The following is a 16,404-nucleotide window of genomic DNA, read 5'->3' on the forward strand; positions in this document are numbered from 1 at the left end:
TGATTAAATGTTTAATGGAACGGACAGTTAAGGGAAAATCCTTAAAAAGACCTGAAATGTTTAAACTGAGGGCAAAGTTCGGTACGTTTAATTGACTAAAAACATTTTTATCCACTCTGACCACCCGAAGCTGCACCTTCGCTGGAAGATGAAGGTCAGTTCGATGTTTGTGTTTTTCTGTCGGACGCACACAAACCTGCTGTCTGGTGGTGCATTCACTTCCTGTAGGTTTTCTCCTCCTCTGAGGCTCCTGTTGGTTCTCTGATGTTCATGTGGATCAGAGTTGGACGTCCACGCTTTACCGTCACAGCAGCCATTTTAAACCGCCGAGGAGGAATCAGAACTTATATTTAAAAAGAGGAGAAACTTTTCACAGAAACTGAAACATCATTTAATGAGCAGCAACAGGATGAACCAGATGTTTTTAACGCAAAGTTATTAGTTTACTTATCAAGTATAAAATATGTTGCTGGATTCTTTAGGGATAGCTTTAAAAGGAAGTTTTATTATGAATCAATGTTTCTGATGTCAGAAAGGTAAAAAATGTGTAAATTAATGCTCATTAATGGTGTCCTATCGAATGCTGATACTTCAAAAGTTTATGGTTATTTACACCTTTATTTTAAAGAAGGTGTAAACTAGAGGGTACATGATTTTACTCCCATTAAACTGTGCAGATTCTCAAAATTACACACACTAGTATAACTTTAAGTTAACGTTAATTTTCTCATTAATTAATGAACCCGACTTTAAATTTGAATAATAAGAAGTAACAATAATTAAAATAATGGGTTTTCTATTTTTCTCTGTGTTGTATGTGATCATTAAAATTCCCTTTATTCTTTCTACTTTATCCATTAATTTCGCTCTGCTGTGGTAAAACCTGGTAAACATATTTTTTTCTCTGTGATCTCAGTAACACAGTAGCAGCAGTTGGAGACACCGAACACACCAACAGAGCCGGTACCATAAAAATTAGATTAAAAAACATGAATAAATAGACGTCATGGAGTTTCAGATTTCAGACGTCAGTACGAATCTAAAGGATCCGACTGCCTCTCTGCTCAGCTGGAAATAATTCATGAATACTAGTTAATAATAGTTTCCCCCTCAGTGGTTTAAAATGGCCGCCATGTGCATAGGGTCATGTGATCTGTACGGAGGGCATCACCTCCTCTGATTGGCAAGTCTGCTGTGGAGGGGCCGGACTTTGGACAGGACTTTGTGAGGTGGGTCCGTCATGGTCGTCACGCACTTTGTGTTGGCTGGGAGGATCGTTACCGGGGCGACAGTGGGCAGGGTGCTGGGCGGGGCTCCTGTTGTCATCGTTGTTGTGGTAACTGGAGATGGGTTTGTCACCGTAGCAACAGGTTTAGCCAGACTGGTCTGGATCTCGGCCCTCCTGGCCAGAGCCGTCCTCAGCTTCTCCCTCATCTGGTCGATCTGTTCCTGCAGCTCCTGCAGCTCTCCGGGCTGGGGCGGGGCCACGGCGGTGGGGGGAGGGGTCGTGGCGTTGGTTGGAGGGGCTACAGCTGCTGGGGGAGGGGTAGTGGAAGTCAGGCGGGAGGATGATGATGAAGGGAGAGAGAGCACCAGGCTGGTGAGCGACGGTGCCGGTCCTCCGTTCTCACACGGTCTGCTGTTTGGCCCCGCCCTCTCCTCGTATTTGGCCCCGCCTCCCTTGCTGTCAGAGGCAGTGATGCGAGCGAGCAGGCGGCGGGTGTTCAGGGTCTCTAGGTTGAATTGGACTCGTTTGAAGTCTCGGGCGTCTTTAGTGGCGGCAGTGGCGGAGGCATCCTTACTGGTCTCGTTGTTCCACTTGGCCGAGGCTCCAGGCGCCGGCGTGGCAGGAGGGCCAGGGGGGGGCTGAGACTTCTGCAGGTTACAGCTGAACACAAACAGAGACACAACAGTCAAAAGCTGCAGAACCAGCTATTAAGTGGACCTTTGAGTTTTCATTGTGTCTTTAGCAGCCTCACAGCATTAATCTGTTTCTAATTAACGTGTTTTTCACGTGTCAGCAAACTGTAAATTCCCCCAGAATCCTCCTGTGACCTGAGCGATGATGACAACACACCAACCTTTTTTCTTTCTCAGCTCGCTGCCGCTTCACGTCTTCGTACGTCATGTTCAGGGCCCGGTGGATTTTCTGTCGAACACAAACCATCAGAACCAGATTGTCATCAAGCAGTAATGGAGCCAGAGCTTTCAACCATCAGGCTCCATCATATCTTAAAGAGCTCATAGTACCGTACTACTCCCAGAATGCAGGCCTACTGGTGGTTCTTAAAGTCCTCTGTGAAGAGTCTTATTTTACCCATAATGCACTGTGACAGGCTGTCTGAGTCTGTCTGACGTCAGCAGTTTGATGCAGCAGGTAAAAGTCAGTCTACAGCAGGTCTGACTGAGTTCTATTTAAATCTATCTCTATGCAGTCGACCGGCTGTCGGTTCTGATGTGTGTTAACAGAGTTCATCATTGTGAGCTGGAAAAGCTCAGACAGTAAACACCTCAACACGTCCTTTGGACCTCCTTAGAACCCTTCAGAACCTCCTCTACATCTCAGCCTCTTCAGTCTTTCACTGCCTCACAGTGAGTCTGTGGGACCTCCCACGGACTCATTGGGACTAAAAACACAGACCTCAGTCTGACCTGAATCTTCACCAAACTCTTAGTTTTTCACACCCAACCTGGAAAACACTAAAACCAGTGTTGGTTGTCACAGTGTACCGCCCTCCTGGCCCAGACTCTGAATTCTTAACTGAGTTTTCAGAGTTTTTATCAGACTTAGTCCTCAGTGTGGACAAAGTGATTATAGTAGGTGATTTTAATATTCATGTGGACAATGAAAATGATAGTCTCAGCACTGCTTTTGTCTCACTACTGGACTCAATTGGCTTCTCCCAGAGTGTAAATGAACCAACTCACTGTTTCAACCACACTCTTGACCTTGTTCTGGCTGATGGTGTTGAAATTGAACAGTTAACAGTCTTCCCACATAACTCTATTTTATCAGACCATAACCTGATAACATTTGATTTCTTCCTACTGGACTATGTTCTATATGACAGAGAGGTCCTCACTAGATCCTTATCTGATAGTGCTGTTGCCAAATTTAAGGAGGTGATTCCTTCAGTATTTCAGCCAGTGTGTCCCTGTGCTGTGGATGACCCCCATGTTAATCTCAGCCCCTCCCAAATTGATTATCTGGTCGATAGTGCTGCAGGTTCACTGCGAATGACACTAGACTCTATTGCCCCTCTAAAAAAAGAAGAGAATTAAAGAAAAGAGACAAGCTCCCTGGTATAACTCCCAGACACGTGAGCTTAAGCAACACTCACAAAAGCTAGAAAGGACATGGCGGGCCACCAAAGTGGAAGAATCCCGTTTAATCTGGCAAGATGGTCTTAAAACCTATAAAAAGGCCCTCTGTAATGCCAGAGCCGCCTACTACTCCTCATTAATAGAAGAAAATAAAAGCAAAACTAGATTTCTTTTTAGCACAATAGCTAGGCTGACAAGGAGCCAGAACTCTATTGATCCTTGTGATCCCTTAGAGCTCAGCAGTAACGACTTCATGAGCTTCTTTAATGATAAAATTCTAACTATTAGAGACTAAATTCAGCACCTCCTGCCCTCAACAGGGTCTGATTCTACTTCAAACTTAGGAATCATGGAAACAGCTGTTACACCTGATGTGTACTTGGACTGTTTTTCTCCAATTGATCTTTCTGAATTGGCCTCAATAATCTCCTCATCCAGACCGTCAACATGTCTCCTAGACCCCATTCCTACTGGACTACTTAAGGAGGTCCTGCCCCTAATTAACACGTCCTTACTGGATCTGATCAATCAGTCTTTACTAACAGGCTATGTACCACAGTCCTTCAAAGCAGCAGTAATTAAACCTCTCCTGAAAAAGCCCACTCTGGATTCAGGTGTATCAGCCAACTATAGACCTTCATCCAACCTTCTCTTTCTCTCCAAGATCCTGGAGAAAGTCGTAGCTAATCAGCTGTGTAATTTTTTAAACTCTAATAGTCTATTTGAGGATTTTCAGTCAGGTTTTAGAGCGAACCACAGCACAGAGACACTGGTGAAGGTTATAAACGACTTCCTTATGGCATCAGACAGAGGACTTCTCTCTGTCCTGGTCTTGTTAGACCTGGGTGCATCAGACAGAGGACTTCTCTCTGTCCTGGTCTGGTTAGATCTGAGTGCATCAGACAGAGGACTTCTCTCTGTCCTGGTCTTGTTAGACCTGAGTGCTGCTTTCGACACCATTGACCATCACATCCTGTTACCAAGACTGGAACAGTTCATTGGTATGAAAGGAACTGCATTAAGCTGCTTTAAGTCCTATTTACTAGATTGATTTCAGTTTGTAGATATTAACAATGAGTCCTCTGTCCACACTAAGGTTAGACATGGAGTTCCACAAGGTTCAGTGCTTGGACCAATACTATTTACCTTATATATGCTTCCTCTGGGTAATATTATCAGGAAGCACTCCATTAATTTCCACTGTTATGCAGATGATACACAATTATATTTATCAATAAAGCCTGATGAATCCAATCAGTTGGCTAAACTTCAAATCTGCCTTAAGGACATAAAGTCCTGGATGAGCAGCAACTTTCTGCTGCTAAACTCAGATAAAACTGAAGTTATTTTGCTTGGCCCCAGACACCTCAGAGACACCTTTTCTAACAACATAACTTCTCTGGATGGCATCACTCTGGCCTCCAGCTCCACTGTGAGGAATCTGGGAGTCTTGTTTGATCAGGATTTGTCCTTTAACTCCCACATTAAACAGATTTCTAGAACTGCCTTTTTCCATCTACGTAATATTGCCAAAATCAGGCTCATCATATCCACTGATGATGCAGAAAAATTAGTACACGCATTTGTCACTTCTAGGTTGGACTATTGTAACTCATTATTATCAGGCTGCCCCAATAAGTCGTTAAAGACTCTCCAGCTGGTCCAGAACGCTGCTGCTCCTGTTCTGACCAGAACTAAAAGAAGAGACCACATTTCTCCTGTACTGGCTTCTCTTCACTGGCTTCCAGTAAAATCTAGAACAGAGTTTAAAATCCTTCTCCTCACCTACAAGGCTCTTAATGTTCAGGCCCCATCATATTTTAAAGAGCTCATAGTACCGTACTACCCCACTAGAGCACTGTGCTCCCAGACTGCAGGCCTACTGGTGGTTCCCAAAGTCTCCAAAAGTAGTGCAGGAGGCAGAGCTTTCAGCTATCAGGCTCCTCTCCTGTGGAACCTCCTTCCAGTTTGGGTTCGGGGGGCAGCCACCCTCTCTACATTTAAGAGTAGACTAAAAACCTTCCTTTTTGACAAGGCATATATTAGATGCCTTAGACCAGCCCCTAGTTATGCTGCTATAGGCTCAGACTGCCGGGGGACTCCTATGGTGCACTGAGCTCCTCTATTCTCTATCCTCCTCTTCCTCTCCATCATTATGTCTCATGTCAGCCAAATGTCTGCCTCTAACTTGGTATCTTCCCCGGAGCCTTTCTGTGCTTTCTCATCTCTCTGGTTCCTGTGGATCCTGGTCCTGGTCCTGCTGGTGTGGTTCTCTGCTTCATGAATCACTGCTGCGGATCGTCAGCCACTTGTCATGTTTTTCAATAATATCATATTGCTAATCTTTTAGTCACACTCCTATTGTTAGTGCTATAGTCACTGTTAGTATGTTGGTTGCTGTTTGTGTTGTCTCTCTCTCTGTCTCTGTCTCTCTCTCTCTCTCTCTCTATGTCTCTCTCTCTCTCTCTCCCTCCCTCCCTCTCTCTCTCTCTCTCTCTCTCTCTCTCTGTCCAACCTCCACCCAACATGGACCCCTACAGAAGCCGCCCACATTGATCCTGGGTCTGTTCGAGGTTTCTTCCCGTTAAAGGGGAGTTCTTCCTCCACTGTTGCTCAATATAATATCTGATGCTGCTCTGTGAGGATTCTTGAATCCTTAATGTTGAATTCCTGAATCGTTGGGTCTCTCTCTAATTAAAGAGTTTGGTAACAACAACAGAGTTCAGAGACACTTCGGGCCCCACAGAACACTGAGGGCCCCAATCTGGGGGGTTCTCCTGTTCTCTGGACCCATTAAGAGATGTATAATACAAGGACACACACACACACATACACACACACACTCTCTGTATCTCACCTGTGACGTGTGCAGCCAGTACTTGAGGTTCTGCCGGCGGCGGATGTGGGGCAGGATGAGCTGGTAGAACCCGTGTTCACCTGCCAGGGTGAGTAAAGCCCCGCCCACTCCGACACACAACAACACGAAGAGTCCTGAGAAGTGACTGATGCCCATCTGTAGAGTCTGAGACAGAAGAAGAGACGTAATCACCTGAACATGCGTGTTACATACGGAGAGGACACCACTAATTAACACATCCTTATTGGATATGATATGGAGCCAGAGCTTTCAACCATCAGGCTCCATCATATCTTCTATCTTCTATCTAAGAGCTCATAGTACCGTACTACCCCACTAGAGCACTGTGCTCCCAGACTGCAGGTCTACTGGTGGTTCCTAAAGTCCTCTAAAGTAGTGATGGAGCCAGAGCTTTCAGCTATCAGGCTCCTCTCCTGTGGAACCTCCTTCCAGTCTGGGTTCGGGGGGCAGACACCCTCTCTACATTTCAGAGTGGACTAAAAACCTTCCTTAGTGATGAAGCCTATAGTTCAGGGCTGGATCAGGCCTTGGACCAGCCCCTAGTTATGCTGCTATAGGCTCAGACTGCCGGGGGACTCCCATGATGCACTGGGCTCCTCTCTCCTCCTCTTCCTCTCCATCCTGATGCTTCATGTCTCTTTAATGTCTGTTACTAACTTGGTATCTTCCCCGGAGCCTTTCTGTGCTTTTCTCATCTCTCTGGTTCCTGTGGATCCTGGTCCTGGTTCTCCTGCTGTGGTTCTCTGGTTCCTGTGGATCCTGGTCCTGGTTCTCCTGCTGTGGTTCTCTGGTTCCTGTGGATCCTGGTCCTGGTTCTCCTGCTGCGGATCGTCAGCCACTGACACTTTTTACTAATATTAGTCCTGTTATTTCAGTCTCTCACTCATGAAAATGAGTCTCAGATGTTTGTATTAGTCATATCTGTATCATGACGGTAGCTGTGTCACTGATACAAGTGGAGTTACAAAGACAGACAGAACATTCTACGTGTTTACGTGTTTGTGTTCTACGTGTTTATATGTTCTACGTGTTCGTGTTCTATGTGTTTACATGTTTGTGGTCTACGTGTTCACATGTTTGCGTTCCATGTGTTTACATGTTTGTGGTCTACGTGTTTACATGTTTGCGTTCCATGGGTTTACGTGTTTGTGTTCTATGTGTGTGTCTGGACAGACAGACCTCGGTGACGGCGAACACGCGGTTCCCGCAGGGAACCACTTTGTACCACTTGTCGTGAAGCAGATCCATGTAGCCATCAGATTTATATCTGCTGATGAACTCAGAGATGTTGGAGGTCAGAGGGGAGTTCTGAGGCAGGCCAATACCGTAACCTAGCAACAAACAATAAACAACAAACAAACAATAAGCAAAAGGCCGATACGTAACCTAGCAACAAACAATAATAATGGTCATCCTCGATCATATCTTAAAGAGCTCATAGTACTGTACTACCCCACTAGACCACTGTGCTCCCAGAATGCAGGCCTACTGGTGGTTCCTAAGTCCTCTAAAGTAGTGATGGAGCCAGAGCTTTCAGCTATCAGAACCTCCTTCCAGTCTGGGTTCGGGGGGCAGACACCCTTTCTACATTTAAGAGTAGACTAAAAACCTTCCTTAGTGATGAAGCCTATAGTTCAGGGCTGGATCAGGCCTTGGACCAGCCCCTAGTTATGCTGCTATAGGCTCAGACTGCCGGGGGATTCCCATGATGCACTGGGCTCCTCTGTCTTTCTCCTGTGTCTTTAATGTCTGTTACTAACTTGGAGTCTGGTTCTGTTCCAGGTTTCTTCCCGTTAAAGGGGAGTTCCCCTCGTTAAAGGGAGTTCTTCCCGTTAAAGGGGAGTTCTTCCTCCACTGTGTCCTAATCTAATCTCTGAGCTGCTCTGTGGGGATTCTTGAATCCTTCCTGTTGAATTCCTGAATCTTTGGTCTCTGAATGAAAGAGTTTGTTCTGAGCTGCTCTTTATGGTTGCTGTTTGTGTTGTCTCTCTCTCTCTCTCTCTCTGTCCAACCTCCACCCAACATGGACCTCTACAGAAGCCGCCCACATTGATCCTGGGTCTGTTCGAGGTTTCTTCCCGTTAAAGGGGAGTTCTTCCTCCGTTGTTGCTCAATATAATCTCTGATGCTGCTCATGTGGGAATTCTTGAATCCTTAATGTTGAATTCCTGAATCGTTGGGTCTCTCTCTAATTAAAGAGTTTGGTCTGAGCTGCTCTTTATGTAAAGCGTCTTGAGATAACGCTGTTGTGAATTGGCGCTATATAAATAAAGATTGATTGATTGATTGAAATGAGCTGCTAATGTGTGTTAATGATGTGAAACATGAAAGATTCCGGCAAAATGACTCTAAAATGTTAGAAATGTGTTTGCTGATGAACAGATGTTTCTCTGGACAATGAGGCCGTAACTGAGCCGTCCACCAGCCGGATGCTGTGAACATTCAGGGAAATATCATATAACTGAGTTACCTGCAGTTCAAGTCTCTTCATGTTTAGTTTCTTTGTCCTCAACATAAATCTAATGTGTGAGAGAATTGGCAAAGTAAACTGATGCACTCTGTAGTTTTAGAATTGATGATAAAGTAGCTGTACTGTATATATTACTTTATGCAGGTACACGCACACACCAGTTTCTGAGCTGCTGAAACGTCTTTAAAGTGTCAAGCTGTCAGAGAGTCTGCAGGGAGACGACTCCTCTCATCTGATTGGTCCAGATGATGAAACTTCATGAAACCTTTTTCAATAAAAAAAAACTGAGAGGAAGTGAACTGGAGATAAACCAGAAACACACAAAGACACAGAGTCCCCAACAACAGGAACCCTCAGATTGAAGGTGTGACCTGGACCTGAACATGGACCTGGACCTGGACTAACACCTAAACCTGGACCTGTCTGAACCTGACATTGTCCTCACAGAGACAGAAACAGCACCCACACATGCCGTCTCACCTTCGATGGCGAATGGTTTCCCGACTGTTGCCAGTTTACAGTCGGCGTCGATGGAAACTTCGTAGTCAAGCAGCGCTTTGTCCATGATGAAGGCGTCAAGCTGAGGTGGATCTGTCCTTCAACACAGAGCAACAGAGTTACCACAGCAACCACAATGGGCAAAAGACGGCAACTAGTGTGTCTCATGTTGTTGGTGTCTCATGTTGTGGTCTTACTTCAGAGTGGCGACCCCTTCAGGTGTCGTTGGTTCGTTGTAGCGTCTCATGTATTCATGCATCTCTGGAAAACTCTTCTTCATGTAATCCTCTGCACTGCTCTCCCTCACCGTCCCAAAACGAAACCCCCATGATGGGTGGTGGAGCTGAAACACCAACAAAGAAGAAGAGGAGGACGAGGAGGAAGACGTTTTACAGAAGATTTAGAGACTTTTTGGTTGATGTTCATACAATGATGTCATTCAGACAGCGTTCAGCTGATGTTTGGCTGGTGTTCAAGTCTACGTTGTTTGTTGGGAGGCTGCAGCAGATCAGAGCTGCTCTCTGAGTCTCCACATTAGAAATAAAAAGCTAATCACACACAGATGGACATCCAATTAAACCCCCCCAACCCCCCACCCCTCCAGTTGCCCCAAGCTCCCAGCAGCCTCTGCAGTTTAAACACTCACAGACGTGTTTCATGCTCCAATCAGCCGGTGAATTAAAACTGTAATTAGGACGAAGCAGGTGACCCAGAGAACAAATTTAATCTGTAATTATTTCACGCCAGGAAGCAGAGAGTGGAAGAATGAAGATGACTGAAGGCTGGAGTAAGAACACAGATCAGACTGGATGTTTTTATCAGGAAAGATTTCTGCTCTAGTTTCACTGAACTTCACCAGTGAATTATTAGATGGTCGTCCTCCTCGTGTGATCATGATGATCACTGTCTCATCAGAGAGAACAGAAGAACCGTCTCTGTGTGACATTAAAGTGACTCGTTAATCTGAACATCAGGTGCAACAAGAAAAACTTTAAGCGTCTGCAGTCAGTCTGTGAGGACAACGAACGGACGTCAACTTTACCAAAACATAACCTCAAAACGTCAGTTATGGCACCTCAACACGTTTCTCAGCAGCTTCATTTTGAAAGTGACGCTGCACGTTTATCATAGTTAACGTGACCGTAGAATGAAAATATCACACACAAACTCATGAAATGTCTTCAAACCTTCTGAGATCAGGTTGGCATGTTCAGGTTTCAAACTGATTTGGTTTGTATGAAATTTAACAGAACATACATGCAAAAACAAGAGAATCAAGACTTTAAACAAACTTTAAAGGAACTCCTTGTCTCACCTTGGCATCATGGATCCCAGACACCTCCTCGAAGGTCTTCTCTCCCACCATGACAGCGGCGAGGTTGGCAGTGTAGCTGGACAGCACCAGCAGGCAGAAGATGGCCCACAGGTTCATCAGAAACCGACCCGTCCAGCACTTTGGCGTCTTGGAGGAGACGGTGCGTCCAAACAGGATGGCGTAGCACAGGTTCAGGGCTGATGAGTACGAAAACACTCTGATCCTGTTGCGTCCGTGAGGCGTCATGCCGTATGGACTCTTCCACTCGTACAGTGTGAGGAAAAGCGCTGTGATGTGCAGCGCCAGGAAGATTCCCACCCACATGGACCAGTGCAGAGGCCACATGAAGGCTCCGATGGGGGCTGCCGTGTCCTTACTGCGCACCAGGATGCCCAGGCTGGTGGAGAAGAAGGGCGAGGTGAAGTCGATCACACGGCTCCGAGCCGAGTTGATACTGAAGGAGGTGACAGCCATGTCCGCCAGTCCGTTCAGAAGATCCCCCACCAGCCCAGTCCAGCGCCCCCCCTTCCATGCGCCGTACTTCCCGTCACCAACAATATAAAGGTCAAACTCGAAGCCCATGTCCTCGCCCAGCTTCTCCAGCAGGTCGATGCAGTAACCGTAGCAACACTTATTGTACTCTGTCGGCAGGAAGCTACTGTTCCCTCCCGCCACCTCCCTGAAGAGTCTCTCCAGATACTCCGAGCTGTTGGTACCGGCGTCCAGACAGTACTGACCAGCCGGGCAGCTGCCCTCGTCATCCACATCCCGTGTGAACACAAAGGGATGTTCCACCAGCGTCACCACCCGGACCCGACTCCCCACCACCGGCATCCCTGCCCTCCAGCGGCCTTTGGTCCTCCCACCCGCCCCCTCGGTCCTGTGCTGAGGTTTGGGTCCCTGCCAGACTCCCTGGTCCTCTACCTGCAGCTGGCCGCCCTCCCAGCTGCCCACCGTCACCCAGGTGGGCTGACCGAGCGCGTCCCGTCGCAGGCTCCAGATGTGGAAACGCTGCGCAGTAACAATCTGAGACCAGTTGTGGTGGACTCGGACCAGACCCGTCAGACCAGAGAAAGATGTGTTGGACAGGAACCTGCAGATAGAAAAAACAGGAGGTAGGGAGACTTGCTGGGGGTGGGGCTTCTGGACTGGGGTGTCCGTTCATTGGTCGATCAATGCAACAACCTTTGATCAGTTTAATCACGTGAGGGGTTTGAAGACCAAACTGTTGTGCTGATAAAGCTGAAATGTTCTCTGACAAATAAAGCCAGACTCATATCACAGGTTTAAAGTTATCCAGGTGTCAGATGGAACCTTGTTCTTCTGAAAACTAATTTTCTTTGAATTCATGACATCTGAAGATGTTACAGAGAGCTCATCAGTGACGTCACAGCATCAGGTTCTTCACTTAGACTCTGCATGTGTTTCCTGACAGATGTGCACTGATGTGAACGTCTGTGCACCGTTTAACAATGTTCTCAGCTGCTTTACGTTCAGTCACAGCTGAAGAGGAAAGACCTGACTTAAGACAGACAAATGTAAGTGTGGGATAAATGTGTAAATAAGGCAGTGCGACACGTGTATATATGGCAGTACGACACGTGTAAATAAGGCAGTATGACAGGTGTAAATGAGGCAGTACGACGTGTAAATGAGGCAGTGCGGCGTGTAAATAAGGCAGTACGACAGGTGTAAATGAGGCAGTACGACACGTGTAAATAAGGCAGTAAGACGTGTAAAATAAGGCAGTACGACATGTAAAATAAGGCAGTACGACGTGTAAATAAGGCAGTACGACACGTGTAAATGAGGCAGTACGACGTGTAAATGAGGCAGTACGACGTGTAAATGAGGCAGTACGACACGTGTAAATAAGGCAGTACCACACGTGTAAATAAGGCAGTACGACACGTGTAAATAAGCCAGTACGACTAGTGTAAAATAAGGCAGTACGACACGTGTAAACGAGGCAGTACGACACATGTAAATAAAGTACTACGACGTGTAAAATAAGGCAGTACGACATGTAAAATAAGGCAGTACGACGTGTAAATAAGGCAGTACGACACGTGTAAATGAGGCAGTACGATGTATAAATGAGGCAGTACAACACGTGTAAATAAAGTACTACGACGTGTAAAATAAGGCAGTATGACATGTAAAATAAGGCAGTACGACGTGTAAATAAGCCAGTACGACTAGTGTAAAATAAGGCAGTATGACACGTGTAAACGAGGCAGTACGACACATGTAAATAAAGTACTACGACGTGTAAAATAAGGCAGTACGACATGTAAAATAAGGCAGTACGACGTGTAAATAAGGCAGTACGACACGTGTAAATGAGGCAGTACGATGTATAAATGAGGCAGTACAACACGTGTAAATAAAGTACTACGACGTGTAAAATAAGGCAGTATGACATGTAAAATAAGGCAGTACGACGTGTAAATAAGGCAGTACGACAGGTGTAAATGAGGCAGTACGACACGTGTAAATAAGGCAGTACGACGTGTAAAATAAGGCAGTACGACACGTGTAAATAAGACAGTACGACACGTGTAAATACGAGACGTGTAAATAAGGCAGTATGACGTGTAAAATTAAGCAGTACGACGTGTAAATAAGGCAGTACGACATGTAAATAAAGTACTACGACGTGTAAAATAAGGCAATACGACGTAAAATAAGGCAGTACGACACGTGTAAATGAGGCAGTACAACACGTGTAAATAAGACAGTACCACACGTGTAAATAAGGCAGTACGACACGTGTAAATAAGACAGTACGACTAGTGTAAAATAAGGCAGTACGACACGTGTAAACGAGGCAGTACGACACATGTAAATAAAGTACTACGACGTGTAAAATAAGGCAGTACGACATGTAAAATAAGGCAGTACGACGTGTAAATGAGGCAGTACGATACGTGTAAATAAGGCAGTACGACATGTAAAATAAGGCAGTACGACGTGTAAATGAGGCAGTACGACACGTGTAAATAAGGCAGTACGATACGTGTAAATAAGGCAGTACGACGTGTAAAATAAGGCAGTACGACACGTGTAAATAAGACAGTACGACACGTGTAAATACGAGACGTGTAAATAAGGCAGTATGACGTGTAAAATTAAGCAGTACGACGTGTAAATAAGGCAGTACGACATGTAAATAAAGTACTACGACGTGTAAAATAAGGCAATACAACGTGTAAATGAGGCAGTACGACACGTGTAAATAAGGCAGTACGACACGTGTAAATAAGGCAGTACGACGTGTAAAATAAGGCAGTACGACGTGTAAATGAGGCAGTACGATACGTGTAAATAAGGCAGTACGACATGTAAAATAAGGCAGTACGACGTGTAAATGAGGCAGTACGACACGTGTAAATAAGGCAGTACGATACGTGTAAATAAGGCAGTACGACGTGTAAAATAAGGCAGTACGACACGTGTAAATAAGACAGTACGACACGTGTAAATACGAGACGTGTAAATAAGGCAGTATGACGTGTAAAATTAAGCAGTACGACGTGTAAATAAGGCAGTACGACATGTAAATAAAGTACTACGACGTGTAAAATAAGGCAATACGACGTAAAATAAGGCAGTACGACACGTGTAAATGAGGCAGTACAACACGTGTAAATAAGACAGTACCACACGTGTAAATAAGGCAGTACGACACGTGTAAATAAGACAGTACGACTAGTGTAAAATAAGGCAGTACGACACGTGTAAACGAGGCAGTACGACACATGTAAATAAAGTACTACGACGTGTAAAATAAGGCAGTACGACATGTAAAATAAGGCAGTACGACGTGTAAATGAGGCAGTACGATACGTGTAAATAAGGCAGTACGACATGTAAAATAAGGCAGTACGACGTGTAAATGAGGCAGTACGACACGTGTAAATAAGGCAGTACGACACGTGTAAATAAGGCAGTACGATACGTGTAAATAAGGCAGTACGACGTGTAAATGAGGCAGTACGACGTGTAAATGAGGCAGTACCACACGTGTAAATAAGGCAGTACGACACATGTAAATGAGGCAGTACGACTTGTAAATGAGGCAGTATGATAGGTGTAAATGAGGCAGTGCGACGTGTGTAAATGAGGCAGTACGACAGGTGTAAATGAGGCAGTATGATAGGTGTAAATGAGGCAGTACGACAGGTGTAAATAAGGCAGTGCGACGTGTAAATAAAGCAGTACGACGTGTAAAATAAGGCAGTACGACACGTGTAAATAAGGCAGTACAACGTGTAAATGAGGCAGTGCAACACGTGTAAATGAGGCAGTACGACAGGTGTAAATGAGGCAGTACGACACGTGTAAATAAGGCAGTACAACAGGTGTAAATGAGGCAGTACGACACGTGTAAATGAGGCAGTACTGGCTCAGGATGCTTCCCGGTGCTCACAGTGAATGTTTCTCAGCACAGAGGAGGTTTTATTCTCTAATTAGATCCAGAGAGGGAGAGAGAGCTTTAGGCTGCACGGTAAACCTCCTTATGAATACAAGTTTAATCTCCAACATGTTCATATTCACACACAGGAAAACAATCACACATAGTGGATGTTTGAATATATATGAATATTAGAACGCATGTGTGTGTTTCTCTCTCCGGCTTCAGGCTTAACTCCCCCCGCCTGAGAGGTGAGGATGGAGTCACCCGCGGGGGCTTTCCTCCTCCCTGATAACTCTCAGCTCTGCTGCATGAAATCATCTCCTCTCAAACAGCTGCAGAAACACTGAGACTCATCAGGATGAAAACAGAGAAACAATGTAAATATTTCAGTTTGTCTGATTAAATCTGCTGATGATCACTGATTAACAATCCACTGCTGGGCTTGTTTCCATTCGCTGATCAGGAGCAAAAGAGAATCTGTTTGTCTGAGCAGCAGTTTGCAGGATCGTTTCTTTATTTCAGCCCTGCTGATCAGAGCTTCTTGATGATGAAAAACATTTAAACATTTTCTCAGAAAATGAAGCCTAAAATGTCAGAAGTGATCCTTGATTCTAATGGTGAAGGTGTTTACCTGGACAGGTACTGTCCTGACGATGGCACCTCGTGTTTGTTGGGCTTGTCGTAGCAGTTCACCATGTTCTGGATCAGAGCCAGGTCTGGTCTCACCAAAGTCGCCGTGGTGACGGCCCTGGTGACAAGCTGCAGGGCGTCTCTGATGTAGAAGTCCAGCGGCTTCCGGTCCACCTCCCCGTAGGCCAGCAGGCCAAGTGGCAGCCCGATGGCCTGCAGCGCGTCGGGGCTGAGCGGCTGGGCCAGCACCCAGTGCACCATGGGTAATGTGAGGCCCAGGTCCTGGGCGCTGCGCAGCACCGCCGCCGCACACTGCGGGTCAGCTCCGAACAGCAGCACCGACGCCGGCGAGGCCTGGTTCTGCCTGAAGTGGCGGGACAGGAAGTCATCAATCTGAGTGTCGTCATGTGCCGACTGCGTCAGGTTCAGGACGGCGTGCAGGCGCCAGCCGGCCCCGCCCCCACCGCCCAGGAGCTGCAGCAGACCACGAGACTCCTCCCAGCCCTGGCACAGAACCGCGGTTCCCTCCCTCCAACCAGATCGCCACAGAACCGCCAGCAACAGGTCGGACAGACTAGACTCTGGAACCCCCGTCACCATCTGCAGGTGGAACCGGTTCTACACAGAACCAGGAGGAGAACCAGGAAGAGGAGGACCACCAGCAGAAGCAGCAGGAGGAGAACCAGGCAAACCAACAGGAGAACCAGGAGGAGAACAAGTAAGAGAACAAAGTTAGAACATGTCAGTGGGGATCAGACATCATCAATCACAGAAAATCAAACGGTGGTTTTCAGTTCTGAACATGGATCGTTCTGTGGGCGTGGCCTGAGTGAAAGTCAGTAATATTGATCACTTACTGACTTAAACAG

The 16,404-nt window shown here is 46.1% G+C and overlaps 1 protein-coding gene across 1 annotated transcript in view; it reads right to left on the bottom strand.

Annotated features, from left to right (window-relative positions):
- Positions 1 to 1,167: 1,167 nt before the first annotated feature.
- Positions 1,168 to 16,404, bottom strand: part of grin3bb (glutamate receptor, ionotropic, N-methyl-D-aspartate 3Bb) — a 32,376-nt gene continuing 17,139 nt past the window's right edge. The window contains exons 2-9 of the mRNA XM_070832982.1: positions 15,537 to 16,153; positions 10,486 to 11,578; positions 9,368 to 9,513; positions 9,153 to 9,268; positions 7,382 to 7,533; positions 6,182 to 6,346; positions 2,082 to 2,149; positions 1,168 to 1,888 (exon numbers count right to left, since the gene is read on the bottom strand). Coding sequence (XP_070689083.1) covers positions 1,168 to 1,888; positions 2,082 to 2,149; positions 6,182 to 6,346; positions 7,382 to 7,533; positions 9,153 to 9,268; positions 9,368 to 9,513; positions 10,486 to 11,578; positions 15,537 to 16,153 — 3,078 coding nt within the window. The remainder of the gene's footprint in view (positions 1,889 to 2,081; positions 2,150 to 6,181; positions 6,347 to 7,381; positions 7,534 to 9,152; positions 9,269 to 9,367; positions 9,514 to 10,485; positions 11,579 to 15,536; positions 16,154 to 16,404) is intronic.

Source organism: Pempheris klunzingeri, chromosome 6, assembly GCF_042242105.1.
Source record: "Pempheris klunzingeri isolate RE-2024b chromosome 6, fPemKlu1.hap1, whole genome shotgun sequence".
Classification (NCBI taxonomy): domain Eukaryota; kingdom Metazoa; phylum Chordata; class Actinopteri; order Acropomatiformes; family Pempheridae; genus Pempheris; species Pempheris klunzingeri.